General features: G+C 43.5%; 1 protein-coding gene across 1 annotated transcript in view; it reads right to left on the bottom strand.

The window, feature by feature from the left end:
- Nucleotides 1–27,969, bottom strand: part of RPGRIP1L (RPGRIP1 like) — a 1,932,928-nt gene that overhangs the window by 70,736 nt on the left and 1,834,223 nt on the right. The window contains 1 exon segment of the mRNA XM_044082016.1: nt 7,387–7,520. Within this exon segment, the coding sequence (XP_043937951.1) occupies nt 7,387–7,520 (134 nt within the window).

The following is a 27,969-nucleotide window of genomic DNA, read 5'->3' as shown; positions in this document are numbered from 1 at the left end:
GCTTCCTGAGGTTACTTTTAGAGAGATTAGTGTAAATAGAGGAAGCATACAAAAGGGTGGAGATAAGATGTGATTGGGCTAAGGTGGTCCGAGCTTCAGGTGTGAGGAAGGGCTTTATTCTGTACAGTGAACCCATTTTTTTATTGACTGCTTTTATTGTGTTATTGTTATGATAATCGTAGTTAAGATTATTATCAATGGTAACACCAAGCAGTTTAGTTGTAGGGTCTGGTGAAATGTGGGAATTATCACTTGTAGTGATAGTGAATTTTAGTTGAGTAGATTTGTGGGTAGGTGAAAAGAGTAGTAGTTTGGTTTTTTTTGGGTTCAGAAGAAGACATCTATTTGAGAACCACTGTTCAATGGTTGAGAAGGTTGTTCAGCATTCAGAGTAAAAAAAACATTAAGTACACCATACACGAGGATTGCATAGTTTACATTATTTGGAATTGATATGTTTATTTCTCTTGCAATAAATATTTCTCCTTGTTTAAAAAAAAAAATAAAATAAAAATAAAAACAGGAAGTGGATCAGTAAATTCCACCATTTCCAGATCGCCAAATAGAAGACCATTAAGCATTCCTAAGTGTTGTCAATGTAGCCATATAAGGGGAAAGCACTATAGAACTGTAGAGCAAAGTAGAGTTGTGTACACTTACCATAAATGTAGATGTTCGAGTGTATTCACTGTTGAAGTCATCAAATTTGGGTTATCCCTGCCAGGGTAGACCTCGGCTGGCCCGAATACCAGAGGCTTAGTATTTCTGTGTCGGTTGCTGTTGCTTCAGGACTGAAGTCAGGTCATCAGTAGTATAAAGTAAGGCAGCCAACGCCATTACATCAGTTTTCTTGCCCTAACTTGTCAGAAGCCCCCAAGTGGGAGCCAGGTTCTGGTGGAAGAACTCCACCAGTAGAAAGTAAATACCAATATCTCCCTTGTAAGGAAAGAGAAGAAAGAAGAGGGGGATGGAGGGAGGGAAACCAGGACTGCAACAGTGAACACACTTGAACATCTACATTTATGGTAAGTGTACACAGCTGTACTATGTTCTTCGTGTTTCACTGTTGCATCACAGTCATCACATTTGGGTTGATTCCCAAAGCTGAGAAAATGGGTGGAGGCAGTCAAGGTAATTAGGGGCTGGCTACGATGCCCTGCAAGACTGCAGAGGCAAACCCTGCCCTGGATTTGGAGAAGCTAGGCAGGTGGTAATATTTGGTAAAGGTGTGAACATATGTCCAGGTGGCAGCCTCCAGGATGTCCCTGGTGGGGACTACTCTGAGGAAAGCTGCAGAGGTGGAGGCTGCTCTGGTGGAGTGAGTCCTGACCCCCTTGGGGAGAGGCTTTCCATGTTGTTTGTTGCAGAAATGGATGCAGTGTGCTATCCATTTGGAAATGGTTTGTTTGGAGATGGCTTTGCCCTCTGCCCCTGCAGCAAAGCTAACCAACAACTGACCAGACTTTCTGAAGGATTTAGTCCTGTCTAGATAGAATATGAGCTGTCTGTGCACATCTAGAGAGTGCAGGAACCTTTCCCCCTTGTTCTGTGGGTTAGGAAAAAGGTGGGAAAATTAATGGATTGGTTGAGAGCCACACTGGACACCACTATGGGCATGAAGGATGGGTTAGTCCTGAGGGATACCCTGTCAGCATGGAAGATGGTGAAGGGTTCCACAGCCATAAGTGCTTGCAGCTTGGAGACCCTTCTGGCTGAAGTGATGGCCAGAAGAAAAGCTGTCTTCCAGGAGAGAAATTTTAGCTCTGCTAAAGAGGGTGGTTCGACGGGGGTAGGGTGAGCTTTTCCAACACAAAGTTAAGGACCCAAGCTGGGGTTGGAGCTCTTCTGGGTGGCCTCAGGTTGTTAGCTCCTCTTAGGAACTGTTTGATCAAAGGGTAAGAGAAAAGGGGTTGCTCAGTTGGAAAATGAGCAGAGATAGCAGAGGCATGCATTTTAATAGAGAAAAAAGAGAGGCCGCTGTGTAGCAGTTCAGCTAAGCAATCCAGGATGAGAGGGAGGGAGGGCTGTGCCGTATTGGCTCCCTTAGCCTGAATACAGGTGTAGAACCTTTTCCATTTGTCAGTATAAGACTTTCTAGTGCTAGGGCATCTGGCCTCATGTATAACATCTAGAACATGTTTACTGAGATTGGCAGACTGATTGGGGATTAGGGAATAAGCCAAGCTGAGTGTCTGCAATTGGGGATGCAGGAATTCCCCTTTCCTCTGGGTCAGGAGGTTTGGAATCTGAGGAAGATGCCATGGTGGCAGTGGGGATAGCCTGCGCAGCAAAGAGTACCAGTGCTGGCGAGGCCAGTCTGGAGCTATAAGAATTGTCCTTGTTTTTTTCTCCTTTATTTTGAGCAGTACCCTGCGGATGAGAGGTAGTGGAGGAAAGGCATAGACCGATAGACTGACCCAGGGGAAGGACAGGACATCCACTTTCCAAGCTATGCAGTGATGCTGCCTGGTGCAGAACTTGCTGAGCTGATGGTTGGTGTGAGAGGCAAAGAGGTTGGCCTTCGGGGTGCCCCATTTCTGAGTTATTATGGTGAAGGTTCTTCTGTTGAGCTGCACTCATGCTGGTCCAGAAGATTTCTGCGTAAGTGGTCTGCCAGACAGCTGAGAGAACCTGGTAGAAATTGTGCTAACAGGTGGAGTTACATGGCAGAGGCTGTGTGCCAAAGGGTCATGGCCAGCCTGCACAGAGGGTAGGAGTGAGTCCCTCCCTGCTTGTTGATATACCACATCACAGTGGTGTTGTCTGTTTTGATCAGGAGAGCCCCTGGGGAGAGAAGGGGCTTGAAAGCTATCAAGGTGTACTGGACAGATATCATCTATTTTTGGTTGATGTGCAAATAGATCTGCTGTGGGCTTCATTGGCCCTGTATGCACCTACCGTCCAGGTGTGTACCCCAGCCATAGTCTGATACATCTGTGGTGAGGGTCAGGGCAGAGGGGGTGGTGAGAAAGGTAGTCCCTTGTTGTGGGAGCATGCTGTTGCCCACCAAAGAAAATCTTTTCTGAGGTAAGGTATTACAGGTATAAGAGTCTCCAGGTCTTGAGAGTGTTGACACCAAAGGCTTTTTAGGTACCACTGAAGTTTCCTCATATACAGTCTGCATATGGAATGAGTAGAATGCAAGATGCCATGAACCCCAGAGCTTGCAGGATTTTCCTTGCAGATAGCTGGGGTCTATTGGCTAGTTGAGTGAAGTAGGCTGTCAGGAAAGTTTGCTTTTCTGGTGTAAGGAATGCCATCCGAGATGCTGTGTCCAGGCTTGCTCCCAGGAATATAATCCTTTGGGTGGGTACCTGTTTGGATTTCTTTTCATTGATTGTGTACCCCAGGGAGGTTAGTAGGGACTTTACAAAGGCCAGGTGCTTGAGCAGCTTTTTCTGACTGTCTGCCTGGATTAGGCAGTCATCTAGGTGTGGGTAAATCTCGATCTTCCTTTGTCTGCAAAAGGCAATGGCCAGAGCCAGACATTTTGTGAACACTCTGGGAGCAGTAGATAAGCCAAGCACAGAGAACTGAAAGTGCTGAGATCCTGCCCTGAAACGGAGATATTTCCTGCATGATTCCCTGATAGGAATGTGGAGGTAGGCCTCTTTTAGTTCTAGGGTGGCTAGCCAAGCATCCTTGGAGAGCATGGGTAGCAGCTGCTGGAGGGTGAGCATTTTGAATTTTGGGATCACCAGGAAGGTGTTTAGAATGGATCGATTGAGGATGGGGTGCCAGGTGCCCTCTTTTCTGCGTACCAGAAAAAGTCTGGAGTAGAAACCTTGGCCTTTCTGTTCTGCAGAAACATGCTCTACTGCCCTCATAGAGAACAGGGAAAGGACTTGCTTTTACGCCTCTGCCCACTGGTTTGGAGGTAGATCTGGGATCCTTTTGGAGTTGGAAGGGTGTGGAAATAAAATTTGTATCCCTGGGACACTATGCTGAGAACCCAGCAGTCGTTGGTAATGGAGGCCCAGGTGCTTGCGTGAAAGGACAGTTTTCCTCCTAGGGGTAAGTGAAGGTGGGCAGAGGGAGGGGGTGGGGGAGGAGAGTCACGGTGAGTTCTTACCATAAGGGGGTGGCTTAGAACTCCCTGGCTTTGAAGTGGAGGTAGTCCACTCCTTACATCTCTGCATTCCCTGTGGCTGCTGTCTGGGCTGAACTGGCCTGATGGGAGCAAGAAAGGATCAGTGCTTGGTGGGACAATTCCTGCTGAACCTGGGTGGATGGACCTGTAAGAAATCCTTAAATGTCTGCATAGATTTTGCTTTTTCTTCCATCTTTTTTAAGACCTCTTCTGGCTTAGTGCCAAATAAGTTGCCTTTGTGCAAGGGGGCAACCAACAATTTAGATTTAACATGGTCTGGCAAGGGCTGATCCTTAAGCCATGCATGCCTTCTAAGGACAGATCCGGTGACTGCTGCCTGCAAGAAGCTTCTAGGGCGCCAAAACCACAGTGCAAGGTGTGTTTAGTTACTTGACTTGTAGAATGCATTAACTCTTGTAACTCTTTAAATTCTGCACAAGCAGGAAAGGAAGACATTTTTTGTTTGAGGAGTTCCGGGGTATGTTGCTGAACTTTTACCATATGGAACTGACAATTTAGTGCTCTGATAGCAAGAGTAGCTGAGATGTATACTTTTTTACCCTGTCTGTCTAGTGCTTGGGAATCCCTATCTGAGGGGGTGGGATTTTTAGCAGAAGTTGCTTTAATTCCCTTAGGCCCTTGAGAAATTACCTCAGGGTCAGCAGTAGGACTTTTAAAAAGAATTTTGTGTGAGTCAGGGACTCTGTAGTACCTGTCTGGTTTCCTGGGTGCAGGAGGTAGGGTGGGTGTCAGGTGTCAAACTGGATTTCAGGAAAACATCCTGCCCAACATCCAGGACTGGAGGGATGGCCAAGGGTCTGTGCTGTGGAAGATCTAAGAATTCCCTGAGTCTTTTTTTAGACTGAGGGTAGTCCTGACTTTCCCATTGGAATTGCTCCCTTAAGGGATGAAGGGTGAAGGAATGGAATCCTCTGCATCAGAATCCTCATAAGCAGAGATAGGTTGCATGTCTTCATATTCAGATGCATCAAAGTCATTGGACTCCTGTTCAGACATAACTACAGGGGACAGATCTCTTTTCCTTCCCCTGATCAGCATGATAAGGTCTTCCGCCATTTTAAGCATTTGAGACTAAGGCAAGGAAGCAGGTGCCTGAGATTGGGTCATCGGTTTCTTGGGTGGGGTTTGTACCCTAGGCCTAAGAAACTCGGTCGTTTTCGAAAGAACGGTAGTCATAAAAGAAGACAGCTTGTGTTGAGAATCGGTAGTGCGAAGGACTTCCTTGGAAGCCGGTGCCTGCTAAGTGGCTCGGGATCCGTCCCAGGTAGAGACGACCACAGGATCCTTAGCCGAAGAAGAGTCTTGCTGCATACTGGACTCCGAAAGGATCTCAGTAGCGGCCTGCGAATCTACAGAAGTGGGCATCAGGGGCTGCGAAAGCTCCTCACTGAGGACCGGAGAACTGATGACTAGCTTAACGGGAGCGTCATTGGTAGGTTTGGACCTGTGCAGTCTATCTCTGTCTTTATCTTTATGTTTTTTTGGAGGATCTGCTGTCGGATGGCTTACCGAAGCCATATCAGGTTCGCAGACTGTAAGCAAAAATATCTAGGTACAATAAGGGCCCAACGACGGATAGTTCTGGTGTTGAACAAAGCATAGAAGTGACAGCGGGGGACATCGTGGTCTGGGCCTAAGCAAGTGACGCAGTAAGAATGAAAGTCTCGGTGTGGTATTTGCTTTCCACAGGCGAGACAACTGTTAACTTTTTCTGACATTGGTTAGTGCAAGAAAAAAGGATCCCCAATGGGGTACTTAGCTTTAGAAGACTTCAGCTTCAGTTCAGTAGATGAAACTCAAGCAGCGGCTGACTAGCACTCATGTGAACTGCTTCTGCTTCGGGCTCCATGGCAAGAAAGACTGATGTAATGGCGTTGACTGCCTTACTTTATACTACTGATGACCTGATGTCAGTTCTGAAGCAACAGTGACCGATGCAGAAATACTAAGCCTGCCGAGGGCTACCCTGGCAGGGATAACCCAATGTGATGACTGCAACAGTGAAACACGAAGAACACCCGCAATGCAATAAAATGCTACAAGAAGCAACAATGAAGCAATAAAGATTAGAACCTTCTGAAGGCAGATTAGAGCATCTTAAGACATGAGCTGTCTTTTGACAGGTAACCAGTAAAGGTATAAACAGACTCAAAGCCCAAATGCAAAAAAGAAAAAAAAATGTTCATCAGAACAAGTATGTTCTAGATAGCCAATTGCCACCATCTTGGGTGAAGTCCAGCTTGCACCACCACATCACCTCAAATGTATTTCTCCCTTCCCAGCAAAATGAAGTGGAAAAGGTGAATTTTAGTTTAGTTAGGTCTCTTGCAGTTTCTATCAATGAATCCCATTTCCAAGATTTCACCACCTTATCATTTTCCTTTTGTTTGTTACAATCTCTGGTACCAATCTCAACAAAAATGTGAATTTTAAGACAAAAAAGTAAGAAACACATTTTTGTGGTAAAAAATGGACTAAAACCCACCACAAATACTAGAAAGTAACAACGACTTGCTTGAAGATCACAGAAAAAACAAGTCAATGAATACAAAGTATTTAGCAGATAAAATTATTCCAGAGTTAAACTAGAATGCGAAGCTCTCAGAGCAAAATAACAACCGAATAAAGCTCCTGGCAATACTGAATAAAGTTTCTTATCCAGAGAGGAAAACAAGGCACCTAGGTCTAAAGTGGGTTTTATTCAATTAAAAAGATGTAAAATAAAATATAAAATAACACAAACAAACACTGTGTTCCCCTCACCTCTTAGTGCACTGTATTACCTGTACTTATACCTTGATCAGTTCAAAAAAGTGACTGCTTAAATCAGTGAGGGGACATATACCATCCTTCAGATGAGACATTAAACCAAGGTCCCATCTGCCTGATTTGGTAGCAGCTCAGGTAGACATAGAAGATCATAAAGCACTTATCAAAAAGAATAGAGGATTTCCCTGGGGCTCTGTCCAAATTGCCCTCAATGGTTTAATTACCACCTTAGGTTTCCTTTGAAAAGAAGCCACTGGCTTAGTGAGACAAACTCAAGTCAATAAAACATAAATGAATAATAAAAAAAATAAAATTTAAGATACGATTTGTTAAGAAATGCTGAAGCAAAACTGTGAACCATTTTGAGAGTAATTGCCTTTTACATAATATTTAATTTAGTTCCACTTGTACTTCACTAAAAAAAAAAACTCAATCAGTGATAGACATGCCAAATAATGCAGATGAAAACATGGCAACTTTTCTGTTTCTGACTTGAGAACTCTTACCACTGACATCTTCTTCTATAATATCTCTTCCATTCAGATATACAGCTCTCAAATCAACATAAGCAAAGCCGACATCATCACACTCGAGGTCTTGTGCATCATCAGGGGGATCACTAACAACAGTGAACTGGATTCTGCGATGTATAAAGACAACTTTAAAAATGTATACTTTAAAACATTTATGAGTTTATGCAGCTGAAAGTGTACTACATTCCAAATTAAAATACCACTTCAATAAAGGAACAGAAAGTCATACTATACTGCTGCATTAACAGTAAACAACGGATACATTTTCCAATAAATTCTGAGTTTAAATTAGCAGTACTAGATTAACAGAAATAGTAACTATTGTGCAGTTTATTCATAATAAATAACTTAAATCGACCCAATAACTGTAAAAATGAAATATTCACACTTAAACATTGTTCAATAACTGTATCTAAACTTGACCAAGTAGCCACAGTTCTTATGTATGTCCTTGTACAACAGAAACAGTAGGGGTTCAATTACGTGGAATTTCAAGGGGTAGCGTTGTCGCCTCACAGCAAGAGGTTCTCCAGTTTGATTCTCGGCTGGGGTGCTTTCTGTGTTGAGTCTGCATGTCCTCCCTGTGGTCGTGTGGGTTTCCTCCGGGTGCTCCGGTTTCCTCCCACATCCCAAAGACATGCAGTAGGTGGATTGGACACTCTAAATTGGCCCTAGGTGTGAGTGCGTGCGTGTCTGCCTTCTGTGGAAGGTTGGGCGCCTGGCTGGCAACTCAACACCGTAAAACACCATGAGTGGACAGATGATCTGCTGTGGCGACCCCTAACCGGGAAAAGCCGAAAGAAGAAAAAGAAGAATACAGTGAGATGGCGAAGAAAGACAAACATGTAAGGGAATGGAGAGAAAATGGGGGGGCAAATAAACTGTAGAGCAGGACTGGGTTAAAAAAGAGTACTCAGGGATATTGGAAAGGTTTTTGGAATAGGGAAAAAGAAAGGAAGGCCAATTTGACTACATAAGAGTCTTGTAATTAGAGGAAAAGAGAAAGAATATAAAATATGGAAGGAAAAGACTGAGGGACATGGAACAGGCACATTACAAGGGTGTTAGCAAAAGAGTAACATAAGAAAAGAGAGCAGCAAAGGTGGCAGTTAAAAAAAAAAACAGCTGAAAGAAGTGCCTTTCTAGTTCAGGTAGGTTTTTTACCAGGTCCTCCAGCTTCCATATATATCCAAAAGGTGTGCTATTAGGTGAACCAGCGATCCTCTATATTTTCTGGAGTTGCACAAGTAGTTTAAGAATGAGGTGGTTTTACAATACCTCATCCAGAATAGTGCCTCTTTCCTGTGCCAGCTGCTTGGCATTCCTGTAACCGTGAATAGAATAAAGCAGGCACTGGAAAAGGAATTAAATAAAAAGAAAAAAAACAAAAGAGGAAACATACGTTGCTAATCTGAGTAAGGATGGAAGGGATACCATGAAACAGACAGAGCAATAAATGAATACTAGGCAGGTGCCATCATGGCAGGAAGCTATAGCAGGAGGGGAGAGTACAGCATACAGACATTAGGAGAGACAGACAGAGAGAAGGAAGTGAAAACAGAAAGTATGGTTGTATGTTCCTTCCCTTACCGTGACGGTACACCTTCACGCAAAGGTTACTGTAAATCATAAGATTTGGGGCTCTCTCTAAGTGTGTCACTTTTCTCAGTCATAGTTTATTCAGGTAGTGGCATCTTCCCTGCGAAGAACAAACACAGGTCTTGTACTTGCTAATTACTGATGTTGGATGACAGGAAGCTCCCTTACATACCTCACACCAGGGGTCTCAATGTCAAAGGACCACGAGTGTGGTACTAGGACTAGAACATTCTGTTGAAGGTTTCTCTCCAACACAAAAGTAATGAGAGTCTGTGCAGATAAGAATGTACAGTAGTAGCTTCCCTCACCTAGAATTATACTATTTGAAGGCTGATTGAAATGTGAGGCTCTGCCTCACATTGTTACATGTTCTCTTCAGTTTTTCAAGCCATGATTCCCTGCAAGGATGAGAGCTTGTGGCTGGCAAATCGTCATTTTACAAAGTCTATGCCCAGCTATGAATACATTCTGTGAAATATGAACATGTGTAAATGTGACTAAAAGTACATCACGATGCAAATATTGCAAGGGGATATTCCAGGGTGACTGTCACAGTTGGAATTCTGACTTGCCATTAACCCATTAAGCTGTTTACTTAACAACTTAGGCCATGGCTACAATTTGGCTCCTAAAAAACAACATATAAAGACTTCTCATTTTCTCTTTGCTGATGATTTAAAACTGTATAGCTCATCAGATGAGGAACTGAAAGTACAGCTGCAAGTTGTCAAAACTTTTTCAGATGATATAAGAATATCGTTTGGTCTTGATAAGTGTGCAAAAGCAACCTTTAAAGCAGGAAAACATCAGTTTGGGACAAGAATGTGAGCAAGAGGGAGTATATAAATATTTAGGAATTAATAAATGATCAACAATAAAACATGAACAAATGTGAATAAAACTTAGTAAGGAATACTTTAGAAGACAAGTTAATTCTGAAAACAGCACTGACATCTAGAAACAAAACACAAGCTATAAACCAATTTGCTCTTCCTGTCCTAACTTACAATTTTGCAGTGATTGACTGGCCACAAAATTAGATAGGAAAACAAAAAGGATGCTTCATGCTTACCAAATGATTTATAAAAATCAGTGCATACCAAGATTATATATTTCCCGTTCCGAAGGAGGGATGGGCCTCCTTGAAAATGACTACATGTATAGATCTGCAATCGTGGGACCCCACACGTACCTGCTAACCTCACAAGACCTAAATGTAGGGAAAGTTTTGAAGCATGAGCAGAATAATGATGACTTCCCTGCTTGATTTAGTAGAAGCATATCAGCGTCAAGCAGGAATGGAAATCAAACAAGTAGATAAAAATTAGGCAACAACTGAAAGTGCCAAAAAACAAATGAAAGAATATAAGGTGAAGGACCAGATGAGAAGGCAAGAAATGTGGAAAAAGCATAAATATAGTTGCAAGTATAGAAAACTTCTGGGGGAACCTCATGTTGATCAGGAATAGTTAAGGAGAGACATATTCAAACCAAGAGATGAAAGGTTAATATTGGCAGCCCAAGACAGTGGGCTACATACATGCTTGTTTCCAAAGTCCATTGAACACGTGGGAGAAACAGACAAATGTAGGTGTTGTAAAACTGAACTGGAAACAATTGCAGACCTTGTTGCTGGGTGTGACATTCTAATGGCAGAAGGACTGTATACTAAAAGGCATAATAATGTGGCAAGAGTGTTGCACTACGGATTGTGCAAACATTATGGTATTGAAGTGGCTGAAAAACACTGGAAACATGAGCCACAAAGTATCATAAGAAAATGATGAAGTTTATATCTCATGGGCTCACCCATTACCAGCAGTTCAAAAGATAGATGCTAGAAAACTAGATATAGTGGGCTAAGAAAAGAGGACAAAAGTAGCATTGATCACTGAAATTGCTACACCCAGTGACTAAAGTGTCTTGTGTACAGAGAGGCACAAAGTCAGAAAATATCAGGATCTGCAAGCAGAAATGAAAACAATGTGGAAGAAAGATACCCAGACAGTTCCAATAATAGTTGGAGCAACGGGTCTTATAAAAAAGACTTTACGATAATATTTAGATACTTTACCAATCCATGTAATCCTGTATGAACTGCAGGAGTCATTACTGGGCATACTGCGAGTGCTGCGAAGAGCACTTTTGGCTGACATCCAAGACTGAAACAATACTAATTTCATGAACGTTCTTTGGCTTAGGAATGGGGTTCATTCCCGTCATAGTATTAGAAACAGAAAAGATTTGGAGAAATTAAAAACAGATATAAAAAAGTAATAAAATGCAGACAAGTTTTTCGACATGTCTAAAATAAAGATGTTCTTATTATCCTTTATTCCTTATTGTTTTATATATATATATATATATATATATATATATATATATCTGTCATTATCCACATACCAGAATAAGTTATTTTACACAGATCCCTGCTGTTCATATGTAGTTTCCTGCCCAGTACTGGAAAGGACTTGCATTCAAAGGAAAGCTGCATTAAGGCAGTCTGCTGAATCAGATGCACGTATGGTGGGCCAGGCCTGATTAAATGATTCTAAACTGCAAGCCTCATCTACCTCCCTTGGATCTAACATGACCAGTACCTGCATAGGTACTGATAGGTTCACAGGTAAGTGTAATGTTATGAGGTAGTGCCATCTGTGGCAGGGAGAGTAGGGAAGTACATGAGTACATATGCAAGCATAGCTAGCTGGAGTTTTGTAAATAATTTTATGTTATTTGATTATCACACTGATTTGTACAGATGTTTGAGTTAAAAATATATCTGTAAAGTTACTTGTGTTAAAAATGCATCAACAGTAGGTCCTGCTGCACAGAAAGAATGTATGCATGTATATTAGTTTATATTATTGTAACTGATCAAATGTGTACATTTATCAGAGAACCCTGGAAGGGTGGAAAGTTTGAAACTGTGTTACAGCTTTCAGATGCTGCCACAGATCTTAGCAAAGCTCTGTGTGTGCATTGTACCAGAGTCAGGTGACTAGAGGTGATGTCATCCTCTAACTAGCATCTGGTTTCTTTGGAACTCTCACAACAGTACTTTGGAACCTGACAGGAAATATTTCTGACAGGATATGTATCTCACAAATCCACACAGACAAAGAGAAATCATCTGGCTTTTGCTGTGGTAAGACTCAGCACACATCAGCATACCTTGCTTTAGTAAGTAGTCAGTGAACAGCAATTATTTAGTTAGTCAGGGACATTTAGTCAGAAGAGTTTAGTATTGTTTACTGCATCTGTGAGAAACTATCAAAATTTTATTAATTTTTATATATCTGTGGATGAAACTCAGTTGTTTACTGTATTCAGTATTCTCCTGTTTTCTATTTTATTATTTATCACTAAATATTTTAATACCTTTTGTTGTGGCTGGTCCTTTAGAGAATACTTTTAACATCATAAGAGTACTTATTCTTGTTTTAGTGACATTGTGGCCTCTCCTGAAAGCCTTGCTGCTTTGGCCACAGCCTACCATTTGTATTACTATTAATTTTACACAGTATAATTGGGTACCCCTTGTAAGAGCTTTAGGGTAGCTGACTGGTGGCAGCATGATTACCTCAGAGTCAGGGCAGAAAGGGGCACAGCTAATAAATCTGTGCCAGCTTTTCCCAGGTGTGTATGTGTGTGTGAAACTCAAATCTCCAAGTGTGTGCGTCAGCTACTGGGAACTGGGACAGAGAGTTCCAAAGTGGTCAGTGTGGAATTTTTTTGTTGATCTGGAGAGAGAAAGAGAGCGCAGCCTCAGGTCTGGAGCATGTTTCTTATGTGTTCTTAAGGGAAATTGTGATCCATGCAGGGAGCTGCATCTGAATACACTGTGTGAATCCATCTTTGCTCTTAGTGACCATCCCTCACCAAAGTCAATGGTGAGAATTGAGGCTCATTGATTGCTGGCCCAGAGTAGAGACCCATCGCTGTAAATACTATGCTAGCTGCCCTAGTAGGCCATTTTTATGCCTACCCACTTTTCATTTTTGTGCTCAAAATAACCTATCCCATTTGATTACAGAATGGCCTTACCCATTCCATGGTTCATAATTAGAAGTTATGTACCTACCATAACGTTCCATGTTAGTTGTCTTCTTCTCGCCTTCTTTCTTGCTGGATGGGTTCAGAGCCGAACCTCGGCTCCGACTCGGCCACTCTAAAAGCTCAACAGCTAGTTTCACCGGCTCGAGGGTCCCCTATATCCCACAATGCTAGGCGGTAACTTCCTCAGATCTTGTTTGAAAGCTAATACCAGCAATAAATTTCCATAAGGAACAAAGAAACTCTTCTAGGTCTGTCCTGGCTAGGGGGAAGGAGGGTGGGACGCAAGAAAGAAGGCGAGAAGAAGACAACTAACATGGAACGTTATGGTAGGTACATAACTTCTAAATGTTAAGTTGTCAATCTCGCCTTCATTCTTGCTGGATGGGACTGCGTCCCTAGCACCTTGTCCCGGGTGGCCTATCGGAACAGACTCTTGAGTACAGTGGAACCAAAGTTGGCCCGGTCTCTAAAGGCCAGATCCAACTTATAATGAGAAATGAAGGTATGGGGAGAAGCCCAAGTAGCTGCAGAACAAATCGAATCAATAGGCAGCCTATCTTGGAAAGCTACCGAGGTGGCTAAAGCTCTAGTTGAATGAGCCCTGGGTTTGGATGGCAACCGTTGATGTCTCATCTCATACACTAGGGTAATCAACGAAGTAAGCCATCTAGAGAGAGAGACTTTGGAGACTGGAAGGCCCATTCTACCTTCTGCATAAGAAACAAACAGTTGGTCAGATTTCCTGAATTGTTTGGTCCTGTCTAGATAGTACCTAAGCTGGCGATGAATATCTAAACTGTGTAACTTTTGTTCTGACCTATTAGAATAATTTGGGAAGAACACAGGAAGCTCAATGGTTTGATTCAAATTTGCCAATGAAGCTACTTTGGGCAAAAAAGACGGGTTAGTACGCAAGGAAACCCTGTCTTTATGAAAAACTAGATAAGGGGGTCGACTACACAGAGCATGAAGTTCAGAGACTCTTCTAGCTGAGGTGATAGCTACTAAAAAGAGTGTCTTCCAGGAAACTAATTTTATAGAACATGAAGCCGCAGGTTCAAAGGGGGGAAGAATTAAGGATGCCAGAACCAAGTTGAGATCCCATTGAGGAGGAGGATCTTTGATGGGTGGTTTGAGAAGAAAGACTCCCTTTAAGAAGGCCTTGCAGAGTTTGTGAGACATGATAGAGGACTCTGAGACTCCAACATGAAAGTTCGAAATTGCAGCCAATTGAACTCTAATGGCAGAAGGGGATGAACCTGCATGGAAAAGTTCGGCTAGAAAGTCTAGAACTGTTTGAATAGAAGCAGTGAAAGGATCTATGTTCTTTGTCTGTGCCCAAAAGGAAAAGCGTTTCCACTTGCTATGATAAATCGTCCGAGTGGAAGATTTATGAGAGGCAATCAAGATATCTCTCACTGAGTGAGATATCAAAGGAAGCCTGGCTAAGGTCGGAATTGGAGGAACCAAGCTGTGAGGTTCAGAGAGGGAAGGGAGTGGTGCAACTGACCCGACTGATGGGTCAAAAGGTCTGGAACTGGGTCCAGATGCCAAGGTTGTTCCAACAGATAACAGTGAAGAAAGGGGAACCAAATTTGACGAGGCCAGTAAGGGGCAATGAGGATCATAGAAGCTTCCTGAGCGATGGCTTTCTGTATCAGTTGGGATATCAGTGGGAAGGGGGGAAAGGCATAGAGAAGTCCCTGGGGCCAAACGTGTACTAGAGCGTCTCTGCTGGGATGGCCTGGTTGGGGAAAGAGGGTGAAAAAATCGTCGCACTTGCTGTTTTGGGGAGTAGCAAAAAGGTCGCAGCAAGGCCTGCCCCACTTCCGAAAAACTTTCTCCAACACTGAGTTGTTCAGAGACCACTCGTGAGGCATGAGAATAGCTCTGCTCAATTTGTCCGCAATCACACTGGACTTCCCGGGAATGTGCGTTGCTAACAGAAATCGCTGAGAAGAGATCGCCCATTGCCATAGTCCGAGTGCCTCTCGACATAGGGGATAAGACCTGGTTCCGCCTTGTTTGTTGATGTACCACACTACAGACATGTTGTCTGTTTGTATTGCAATAGTTCTTATGGGAAGAGAGTCTTGTAGGGCTTGCAACACTAGGAGCACTGCTCTCATCTCTAGAACATTTATATGCAAGTGGCACTCGAACTGTTGCCACATGCCCTGGACTGTCCTGCCCTGGAAATGCCCCCCCCACCCGATCAGGGAGGTGTCCGTTGTCACTGTAGCAACCGGAGGGGGAGTTACAAAGGGTCTCCCTAGGAGGAGCTGAGGGGATGAGATCCACCAAAGAGAGATGACTCTTGCACGATTGAGTTATCCGAATAGGATGGTACATTGGAAGGCTTTGATAAGACCATTGTGTGAAGAGCATCCATTGTAAAATCCTCATGTGGAACCGGGCTAATGGTAGGAGAGGGATGGCCGCAGCCATAATTCCCAAGGCTTTCAGGATCTGTCTGGCCTTGACTTTGTTGTTCCGTAAAAGAAGAAAGACCTGTTTGTGAATGTCTGCTATCCTCTGCTCTGTGAGTCTGGCTGACATCTTGACGGTGTCTAGATTTGCGCCTATGAAAGTAATAACACGACAAGGCGACAAGACAGACTTTTCGTAGTTTACTGAGAAGCCTAGTGCCTGACATGTGTGAAAGGTGTAGTCTCTGGCGAGGAGTAGGAGATGCCTGGTGGGGGCTGTAAGGAGCCAGTCGTCTAAATAAGGAAACACCTGGAATCCTTGACGTCTCAGATGAGAAGCTACCACTGCCATGCATTTGGTGAACACTCAGGGGGGCTGTAGTGAGACCAAAGGGCAGGGCTCTGAATTGAAAATGACTGTTTCCCAGCCTGAAGCGGAGAAATCTCCTGGAGCGTCGATTCATTTTGATATGATAGTAAGCATCCTGGAGATCTATAGAGCACATCCAGCTGTCCCGTTCTAAAAGAGGAAGAATGGACTGCAGCATGACCATCCAGAACTTTGTTTTCTTGACAAACTTGTTCAAGTTGCTGAGATCCAAAATGGGTCTCCAGTCCCCTGTTTTCTTTGGAACCAAAAAGAATTTGGAGTAGGTTCCAGATCCTACTTGGTCTGCTGGCACTGGTTGAATGGCTCTTTTTGCGAGCAGCTTTGAAATTTCTAATGCTGCTTGTTCCCTTTGACTGGGTGGAACGTCTGGAAGGGATTTGTTGGACAGCTTCAGAATGAAAAGAAAGGGAATTTTGTAGCCTTCGGAAATGATAGACTGTACCCACTTGTCTTGAGTTAGGGATAGCCAGGCTTTTGGGTACAGTGACAACCTTCCCCCGACTGCCTCCGAAGGTGGACAGTCGGGCAACATCTCAGGGATGCTGAAAGGGCTTGTCAGAAAAGGATTCTCGACTGCCCTGATTCTGCGGGCCCCCTCTGCCTCTGGGGCGGCGTCTACCATTGTTGTTCCCCCCTCTGCCTCTAGAGGGGAATCGACTCTGTGCGTCAGGCAAGTCTCCTTGAGATTGTTTCCGGAACCACATCTTTCCCCCTTTCTGACATTTGGGGTAAGGTCTAGAAGGAGTAGAAAAACGGACTCCGACGGCAGAAAGAGTTTTGCCATCAGTCTCGCACCTAGTCAAGGTTTCCTTCACTTGAGGACCAAAGAGGGATGATCCATCAAAGGGGGAATTAGTGAAGGATGCCTTAAAGGGGTCCGCAAAATTACAAAGCCGCATCCAGGCGTGCCTACGCAAGGCTACACCTGTACCTGCTGCTCTACTTGCTCCATCAGCCGCATATGACAGGAGGCGCATGGAGGAGTTGGTGATAGAATTAAGGGTAGCCAGCTGAGAGTTCATCCTATCCTGAAAACCCGCAGCTGTTGGGTCCTTCAGCATTTCACTCGCTTCCTTGAGTAAATCCCTCTGAAGTCGAGTGAAATGGCACAGGTAATTCAGCGATTTCATTGTAAAGGTCGCTGACGAGAACATCCGCTTCCCATACCTGTCCATCGACCTAGACTCCTTGTTAGGAGTATGAACAGGTACCAAAGGATCAGCTAGCTCCTTCTTGGTAGCTGCAGCCACCACCATAGCATCAACAGAGACGCCCTTGGTCAGAAATTCTTTGTCTTTGGGGGCCGTGATGAACTTAGAGGGTCTCCTGGGGGTGGGTTCTACTGAGTCAGGAGCCACCCAAGCCTTCTTTGCCACCACTTGCATAAGGGGGTCAAAGGGAGGGGACACCCAGGAGGTGGAAGGGCGAGAGCCAAACGCCTCAAGATACACTGATTCATCCTCTGAAGGGTTGAGGGCTGGCCAATTCCCCCTCTGTTTTAAGATTTCAAGAATGTCTGCAAAGGAGACATCTTCAGAGGGGGAACGAGGGGAACCTTCAGAATCCTCTAAATCAGTGTCAGAGGTGACAGACTCAGGTGAGTCAATGTGCTTCCTCTTACACTGCCTCTTCCTAGGGGGCTCTCCTACAGGATCAGGAGAGGCCTCGGAAGAGGAGGAGATCCCCACAGGGGAAACTTGAGGAGCTGGCACTCTACGGTCGGGGACAAGAGAGTGAGTAGAAATCACCTGAGGCACCATGGAGGGAAGGGCAGACGGAGCCGACTGTGGATTAGAACCAGGTTCTAACACGCTCCTCATGACCTCAAAGGCACCCCTGTCAGGCAGAGCCGGAGGTCTCCGTTCCGAAAAACTGAAAACCTCCCCCGGCACCGACAGTGATGGCTCCGAGGCCGACAAGGGTATCGGTTCCGACGCCACCACAGTCTCGGGTCCAAACCGCCCCGGCTCTGAACTCAAAAACAGTCAGAGGAGGAATATTTTGAGTGGTGGGGATAGTCTTCGACTGTTGAGTCGGACTTTGAAGCATTTGGGCTAATGCCTCGGACTTAAGAAGTTGACTCACTACTCTTTGAAGGTCATGATCCGATAACCTGGAAGACCTAGAAGAGTGGGATCTATGGCTCTGTTCAGACAGCAAAGGTGATGCTGGAGCCGAATGAACGGAGCCAATAGATGGGGAACGGGACCTCTTCTTAGTTGTCGGCTCTGACAACTTTATCGGAGCCGAAACAGCTATGTCTTCCTCGGCTCCGGCTGGAGCCGAGGACAGCGTAGGTACCTGCATTCGAGATTCATCGGCTCCGGCCGGAGCCGATGTTCGAATGAACTTAGAGCCCCCAGAAGTCGGCTCAGAGGCTGGAGCCGAAGGTCTGGAGGACTTAGAGGGTCTCCCCGAAGACTGAGTGGAGGGACCCTCAGGCTTTAATAAGCCTCTAAGAATTAATTTATTTTTTCGCTCCTGCAGGACTCTAGGGCTGAAGCCATGGCAAACAGCACATGAGTCCTGCAGGTGCAAAGGTCCCAGGCAGTAAACACAAGAAGTGTGACCGTCTGTCAGAGACATCTTCTGACAGCACGAGTCACACTTCTTGAAGCCTGAGACCTTTGATTCTTTGGACATGTCCAAAGAGAAGAATAAAGTGTAATCACAAACACACACACACACACACACACACACACACACACACACACACACACACCGATTACACTTTAAAAATAATAAACTTTAAAATAGCTTAGAAAGTTTAAACTAAAAAATTCCCTACAAAAACACAGACACTCCAACTACCAAGGGAGGGAGAAGAGGGCCTAAAGCCCAAGGGAAAGGTTAGGTAATTTAGGATAGGAAGGCTAATGAAAAAAATTAACTAAAGGGATAAAAGTATCTAACTATGTAAAGTTATAAAAGGGAGCTACTTAAAAGGGGTTTCTGACTGACTAAACTTGTCAAAATATATAAACTAACCTGAGCCGGTTGAAAAAAGCACCTCGATCGCGTAGCGGCAAATGAGATCTGAGGAAGTTACCGCCTAGCATTGTGGGATATAGGGGAGCCTCGAGCCGGTGAAACTAGCTCTCGAGCTTTTAGAGTGGCCGAGTCGGAGCCGAGGTTCGGCTCCGAACCCATCCAGCAAGAATGAAGGTGAGATTGACAACTTAACATTTATATATTATCTCTAATAAGAATAACTGGGATCATACCATAGACAACTGGAGGGGACCCATGCATGGGATAAAGCATTCAGGAGTGCCCTCTCTCCATTAGTAGTACAGTCAGCAGCTCTGGGTAAAGTTTCTGTTTCTCATGCATAGATCTAAGTTGTGCTTCAATATGGATAAGGATGACCTTTATTTTATGTGGATGGGGAGTCTGCTCCAGAGCTGTGGTATCCTCTGTGAAATGATGTTGCTGTTAAGGTATTTTACTGCAGTACTAAGGCCAGTGAGAAGTATTTTGGTACTTTTATTAAAGAATGCATACCTCTGTTTTTGGGAGTCATGTTAAAATTGTAGCTGTAACCATGCAAGTACTGATGTCTGAGAGATGCAATTAATCACTGAAGAGCTGAAACCGAGGTTGTACCCTTGAAAGATGTAGGTCAGTATCACCTGCAAAATGACCGATCTAGGTGGCTCAGGATAACTGTTTACAAAAAAGGAGACACCCTTTCATTTAGAACAGATGAGTGGAAGATTTCCTGCCAGCTTCAGTCATCTGAGACTCCAGATGGGACTTTCTGCAGAAGCAAGGATCTAATCTAGGACCAAGGCCCTAAGCTAGAGCCATCTGTCAACCCTCACAGAGGGGAACTTCACTAGTTTGAAATGGAATAATTTTCTGCATTGCCAGAGACTAAAAAGACAGAACCTACAACCTTCTCTCCTACAAAGGAGCAAAACGATGAGATTTTTTTTCTTTTACTGAACTCTGTAATTATACTTGATTCAGATAAAAAATGGGAATGGCACAGACTGTATTCATCATGACCCTGCCCTTGTTCTTTTCTCCATGCTGGAGAAGGCAGAATATGAGGAGGATTTTATTCTTTTCAGTAACAAACAATTCAGACATCACCATACCCAGTCTCAAAGACCCTAACGAGAAAGAATGCCTAAACCCTTAACTCCAAAATAAGGCTGCAGCTCAGAGAATCCTTCAGTACATTAAATTATTTTTGGATGTTAATAGTTGTAAAGGTGATGCATCTACTGAAGGCCACTATCTTAAATGCATCTTTTCCTTGTACAGAGGATATGAGAGGATGCCACCATGTTTATGTAATGCATCATGGACTGATTGCCTGTTCTAAGAAGAAAGTGCTCTGGTCTCTTCTTCAGTACAAGAATCCTTGGCACATGATACACTAATCAGAAGCTCTGAATAATGAATATGGAATGCCCTGTCCAGGCTGTCTGCCTTCTCTGGATCATAAAAGAGATAAAGAAGTCTCCTCCCTACTTGCAAAGCATCCATTATCAGGACATGCAATTAATATTGGTCCATGAAGGGGAAAAACAAACAAAAACTGACAGGGACTATCTATAATTCAAAAATCCTGAGATACATCTATAAGCAATTAGGGACCCTGTAATCTATGACATCTCACAATCCACTATAACATTCATCTTCAGGTATGCCCGCACAATCATGAGTCTGAGCCTCAACCTTCTGCTACATCCTCATGAGGATCACCCTCTTTTGCCCCCCAAAAATGACCTTAAGGGATGTCTCTCTGGGCAGAAATGATTGGCAGTGAATAATATACAGTTCTACCCAATAAAGGCAATCCTCTCAGCTGGGCTCTAAGAGAGCTTCTTACAGCTGAAGGAGACTCCAGGATAATTAACCATAAAATTGTCCAAGTCAAGAATGCTACCAAAGAGTCTTTTGATGTGGCCACCAAGAGCCAATAATCTAGGCAGAACACAAGGATGTCCTTCACAAGCAAGTTATATGTCACCACAGCTAAAATCATGCCAAACAAGGGACATGTAAGTGGTGCTCCATTTAACTGTAAACTAAAACCACTAAATTAAGTTTCAAAACTAGTTTATTCAATTGTCTTGATGAATAGAAGAGTAAAGGTATTGCCTATTTGTTGATGCTAAAAGAAATTAATCCCATGGTGGAATCTGAATATTTGGAAGATGATAGGTAGGAGGAAAAATGGGGCAGCTGTGACATACTGCATCCTGTGGGTAGAGAAACAAAAGTGTTATGACTGAATATTATGGAGATTGCCAATAGTTTGGAATCCATAAGGATTAAGCTGTGCAACCAGACTAGACTGTTTGTAGTACATAAAAAAATCTAGCAATGGAAACACTAGATGAAATGGATTTTTTGCACAACCACTATATACTCAATGAGAACATTAAACAACAAGTGCATGAGATTTAGCAAAAGGCAGACGAGAGCATAAACCATTTGAACAGAGAGCAGCATTTAATTGAATGGAGAATATGGCATGGAAGTGAAATATGAGACTGTGTGGAGTACTACAGTGTGAAGAATGGACTCATTTGATAGAGTAAGTGCAAATCAGAATGAGAAGAGTAGACTGTGTTTGTGAAAGATTTGTTTGGAATTGCACCTGTGAAATGTCTGCCATTATTTGACATGTTACAAAGAATAACAGGTGTTGTGGAAGTTGTGGCAGCTGGGCAGAAACTCGGCAGCATCTGAAAAAACTGTATTTGCTGAATGTGATTTGAGATCTGCAGAGGAGATATAGGACTGGAAACAAAGTAGAAGTAAAAATTGTATTTTCCCTGCTGTACTGGATGTATTTTAGAATTCTACAGTGTTGACTTTTTGTGGCACAAATGATGATGAAGTACCTGGGAAACTTACAGAGTTGCCTTTGTGACTAGCACCACTACAGGTAGAACAAAATGACAAACAGACTGTTGAAGTAAGAGAAACTGAGGATGAAAGTGAAGACAGTTCAGAATGCACCAAAGGCATGTTTATTAAAGCTATTAATTATCAAAGAAAAGCAGGGCATGCTTTGTACCATTCTGAGGTAGTATAAAGAAGAAAAGCTTTAAAAATCAAAAATATTTGAGAAGCATTTGAGGAAGTATTAAGTGGCTACCTAGAATTTTAACAGGAAAAAATTATGCTACAAGTGCAGGAATATACAAAGATATACGCTTCTAATAATATCAGTGCAGTGGTGGTGCTGCGGCAGCGTTGTCGCCTCACAGTAAGACGTTGTCCTGTTCGATTCTCAGCTAGAGCATCTTCTGTGTGAAGACATGCGTGAATGGGCGTACCTTCGTTGAAGGCTGTGCGTCAGGGCCGGCAGCTCGGCATGTAAAAAATCTACTGCCAATCATTAGCGGACCGGAGTTCCACTGTGGCGACCCCTAACCGGGAAAAGCTGAAAGACACAACAACAACAACATACTGAATGAAAATGATCATTTGTGACCACTTAACTACAACGTCATGCTTCCATTTACTGAAAAGGGCATTTCTTTTCCATTTTTTACAGTGTAAACTCAATAAAATATATGATAAAGGTTAATTATATGTAAAATACAGTTGTGTAAGTAAATGTATTACCATAACAGCAGATGTTCTAATACTTGCTGTAGAATATGAGTTATATATCCCTGTGTCTAGGATATGACCACTGGCCAGCTTTCAAAGCTTTATGGCATCTAATATGCCCAAATAGCTCAAGCAAAGCCATATAAAAGGCAGACTGGGGGCTAAAAATTTCAGAGCTTTTTTTTTCCCTAAAGGAGGGAGGATAGAACCCTGAAAGAAAAATGCTAGGAAAGGAACAAGCAAACAAAAAACAATGTAACTATATGCACAAAAGTATATACATCCACAACATGGCAACAAGTGTGTGCGTGTGTATATACATATATATATATATATATATATATATATATATATATATATATATATATATAAAGTAAGGGTGCCGGAGGGAGGTGACAGCTACTGCAACAGTGATCTATTAAAAGTCGGTGTGCTCATTTGGAATAAACGCTTTTATTTTATACCTGCATTGCTCTGGTCTGTGCCTTATTGTCAGCTCCGTTTACACTGTGGTCGACTGGTTCGTTACTTTTATCTATTAAAATATGTAACGTCATGGTAAGTTCTCTTATACAGCTGTACTGTGTTCAACATTTAGATCACTGTTCCAGTAGCCTAATCCATATGGGTAGGTCAACACAGCTTATATACATATAGGGAGAAAGGAGGAATTCAGTCATCCAGGAAATCCTGGAGAATGGTCTCAGCAAAGTTTGTCTGGGACCTGGAAAAATAATCCAGTTTATGATGTTCTGTTAACGTATGTACAGATGACCAAGTTGTTGCTTCTACAATACTTCTACAGTCCACCTCTTTTCAAAACACCACAAATTATGCCACAGCCCTAGTAGAACAGGTTCTAATCATGCCTGGAAGTGGCTTGCTATAGTGAGTATACCAGAAATAAAAGCATGAGACAACCACCTGGAAATCGTCTGCTTTGACACTCATTGCCCTTGTTTCTCACCCTCATTGGAAATTAACAGCAGACCGGCTTTCCTGAAGGGTTTAGTTATGTCTTAGTAGTATCTGCATTGCATGTAGACATCCAGAGTATGTAAAATTACTTCCCCCTTGTTTTATGTTCTGAAAAGAATACAGGTAGATTAATGCTCTGGCTTAAAGTAAATTCTGAAACCACTTTAGGCAAGAAAGAAAGATTAGTTCTTCAAGAAACCATGTCCATATGGAAAAATGACAAAGGGATGACTTACTATCATTGACTGTAATGTAGATACTCTGACAGTTTTTTATGTTAAGAACTTCAAATCAACCTGATCAGCTGGTTCAAATTGAAGAAGTGGCTATTTTTCAAGCACAAAAATTATGATCCCATGGAGGACCTACTTGCTTCCAGGTGGACTGATGTGTACAACCAAGTTCAAAACCTGCCTAATTTGAGGACAGGAGGAAGGAGGAGGATCTAAGGGCAGACAAGCAAATATGGCTGAAAAATGACCTTCATAAAAGAATAAGACAGGTCACAGGATAGCAACTCACAAATAATCACAAACTAGATGCAACCAGGCCTTGAAAGGATCCTGCTTTTTAGAGTGGCACCTACTACAAAACCTCTTCCATTTACACATACAGTATACGATTTCCTAGTAGCAGTTTTTTTCACCTCCTTTAATATCTACTGCATGTCCTTAGAAAAAAGGTGCCTAAAAGGTATCAAAACTCTGATTTTTAAGCAGTCAAATGGAGTACTTTCAGGTTCAGGTGTATCAAACAACTCATCTTTTGTGAGTAAATCCGGTCTGTGGGGAAGTTTGTGGTCACTGCCCTTGACCAATTTCAGAATAAGAGAGAACCACTACTGCCAAAACAAAAGGGAATCACCATAACAGTCATTGGACAGTCCTTCTCAGTCTTTTGAAGATCCCTGGTAACAGTGAAAAGGCAAGCAGTAACTTTCCTGTTCATGAGAATGAGAAGGCATCTGTCTTTCAGGCATGTACGCAAAGCATTTTCCCAGAAAAAAAACTGTCTAAAAATATAAGACAATCATCCAAGTATTGAAACATTTGAATGCTTTAAGGCTGTAGCATATACTTTACCATGAGTAACCTTAATTTTAGGATCTGTAATGCCTGTGAGGGCAGTTGTTGATTTGGGACCGTTGTTCCTATCTAGAGGTTTATTTTGAAGACTAACATAGTTTTGTATGTTCTAAGTTAATAGGGGATGGTGCGTTTTGAAAATGTATTTAGTTTTTTTTTTTAAGGTCTTCATTAAAATAAAAAGTCTTGAAAATGTGACATTGATTCAAATAGTGAGGAAAAGAAACAAACTTATAAAAGATCAGCCTGCCACACATTAGAGTGTGCATATAACAAAAAATTTGAAACACACATTAAAAAAAAAACTGTCACATACAACAGGTGGGAAAGTACAGTTGTGTACACTTACCATAAATGTAGATGTTCGAGTGTATTCACTGTTGCAGTCATCACCTGTGGGTTATCCCTGCTGTGGTAACCCTTGGCCGGTCCAAATACCAGAGTCAATGTTTTTGTGCACCGACTGCTGTTGCCTGTAGTCTGACATCAGGTCATCAGTACTATAACTCAAGGCAGCCAATGTCATTACATCAGTTTTTCTTGTCCTAACCCCTCAGAAGCACAAGGGAGAGAGAAGTGATCCTGGTGGCAAAGAGCCACCCTGGGAAGCATGTGTCCCCCTAGGGGAAGAAATGAACAGGGGGATGGAGGGAGGGAAACCAAGACTGCAACAGTGAATACACTCAGACATCTATATTTATGGTAAGTGCACACAACTGCACTATGTTCTTCGTGTTTCACTGTTGCGGTCATCACCTGTGGGAGGATTCCCAAAGCTAAGGTAGAGGGTGGAAGGATAGGTAGAGTCCTAGGTATGGTTCAGGAGGCCTTGCAGAATTGCCGAGGCAAACTTTGCCCTAGACTTACAAAAAAAAGTTAGGTGGTAATGCTTTGTAAAGGTATGGACAGAGGTCCAGGTGGCCGCTTCCAAAATGTCCCTGGTAGGTACTCCTCTGAGGAAGGCAGTGAAAGTGGAGGTTGTCCTAGTAGAGTGGGGGTATGGATCGACTTAGGGATGGTTTTCCCATGTAGTCTGTAGCAAAAATGGATACAGTGTGAGATCCATTTGGAAATGGTTTGTTTGGAGAAGGGCTCCCCCTCTGCCCCTGGGGCAAAGCTTACCAGAAGCTGGTAAGTTTTTATGAATGGTTTAGTGCGGTCCAGAAAGTATCTGAGTTGTCTGTGTACATCCAGTGAGTGTAGAATTCTTTCTCCCTTGTTTTGAGGGTCGGGAAAGAAGGTGGGAAGGTGTATGGCCTGGTTAAAGGTCACGTCAGATACCACCTTGAGCATAAAGGAGGGATTAGTCCTCAGGGAGACTCTGTCTGCATGGAAAATTATGAAGGGCTCTACAGCCACGAGAGCTTGAAGTTCCAAGACCCTTCTGACTGAGGTGATAGCTAGTAGAAAGACAGTCTTCCAGGAGAGGTATTTCAATTCTGTTGAAGCGGCAGGTTTAAAAGGAGGTAAGGTTAGTTTCTCTAACACATAATTCAAGTCCCAGGGAGGAGTAGGAGGTCTTCTGGGAGGCTTGATATTAGAAGCCCCTCTGAGGAATTGCTTAATCAAAGGGTGAGAGAAGAGGGGTGGATCTGAATCATAATGGACAGAAATGGTCGAGGCATGGATTTTAATAGAGGAGAAGGAGAGGTCACTATTGAGCAACTCTGCTAAGTAATCCAGGATGAGAGGGATGGAAGGTTGGGAGGTACTGCCCCATTTTGATTGCTTCCAGGAGCAGAATCTTTTACATTTTCCAGCATAAGATTTTCTTGTGCTGGGCTTTCTGGCCTCTGTGATGATGTCCAGGACCTGTTTGCTTAACAGTGGCTTCTTGCTAGTTTTTAGTGTATGAGCCATGCTGAAAGTTTGAGAGTCTGTAGGTCTGGGTGCAGTACCTCCCCCCTCTCCTGGGTCAGGAGGTCTGAACTTAGGGGAAGCAGCTTTGGGGGCTGTAAGGTCAGACTGCGTAGTAAGGGGTACCAATGCTGTCTGGGCCAATCTGGAGAGATGAAGATGGCCCTTAGTCTCTCCTCTCTTATTCTGATCAGAACCTTGGGAATAAGGGACAGAGGAGGGTATGCGTACACAAAGAGGGAGCTCCAGGTGAAGGTCAAGGCATCCACATTCCATGCTCAGAGGTGATACTCCCTGGAACAAAACTTGTGCAGCTGGTGGTTAAGGTGCAAGGCAAAGAGGTCCACCTCTGGGGTCCCCCACTCCTGGATGATTTGCAGAAAGATTTCTCTGTGGAGCTGCCATTCGTGGGGGTCCAGTAAGTTTCTGCTTAGGTGGTCTGCCAGTCTGTTGTTGATCCCTGGTAAGTATTGGGCAATCAGGTGCAGCCCCATGGAGGTGGCTGTAAGCCATAGACTCATAGCTAACCTGCACAGCGGGTAAGATTGGGTGCCCCCCTGCTTGTTGATGTACCACATTACTGTGATGTTGTCTGTTTTTATAAGAAGGACCCCTGGCCGGAGATGGGGTTGGAAGGAAGTTAGAGTGTTTTGCACTGCCATCATTTCTTTCTGGTTGATGTGCAAGTGAAGTTGCTGGGCATGCCCAAGCCCTTGGTACACCTGCCTGCTAGGTGAGCGCCCCAAGCTATGTCTGAGGAGTCGGTGGTGATGGTCTGGTCGGAAAGGCAGAGGATGAAGGGAAAACCCTTGTTCATGGCACAGGCCTCGGCCCACCAGAGAAATTCATCCCTTATGCAAGAAATCAGTGGGAGAGTGGTCTCTAGGGACTGAGAGTGCTGACACCAAAGGTTCAAGTACCACTGACACTTTCTCATGTGTAGTCTGGTGAGAGGGATGAGAAGGATGCAAGATGCCATGTATCCCAGGGCTTGCAGGACCTTCCTTGCAGTGAGGTGACTTCTGGAAGCTGGCTGGGTGAAGTAGAGAGGCAGGAATCTCTGCTTTTCTGGGGATAGGAAGGCCATTAGGGTTTCTGTGTCTAGCACAGCTCCCGGGAAAACAATTTTCCTGGTAGGGTTTTGCTTTGATTTTTTCTCGTTGATGGTGAACCCTAGGGAAGTTGGGAGTTTTTTGACAAAGAGAAGATCCTGGAGCAACTTTTCTTCGCTGTTCGCCTGAATGAGGCAGTCGTCCAGTTAAGGGTAAATATACATTTCTCTGCCTGCTGAATGCTATAGCCATGGCCAAGCATTTGCTGAATACTCTGGGAGCAGTAGATAAGCCAAAGGGCAGTGCAGAGAACTGAAAGTGCTGATAGCATCCTCTGAAGTGCAGGAATTTTCTGCACGATTCCCAGATGGGGATGTGGAGGTAGGGATCTTTTAGGTCTAGTGTCACCAGCCAGGCATTTTGTGTGAGCACAGGCAGGAGCTGCTGCAAGGTTAGCATTTTTAATCTGGGGACCACCAAGGAGGTGCTCAGTTTGGATAGATCCAGGATGGGGTGCCAAGTGC

This window comes from Protopterus annectens, chromosome 8.part1 (assembly GCF_019279795.1).
Source record: "Protopterus annectens isolate FY-2018-M chromosome 8.part1, PAN1.0, whole genome shotgun sequence".
NCBI lineage: Eukaryota > Metazoa > Chordata > Ceratodontiformes > Protopteridae > Protopterus > Protopterus annectens.
This window is presented reverse-complemented; position numbering and strand designations above follow the sequence as displayed.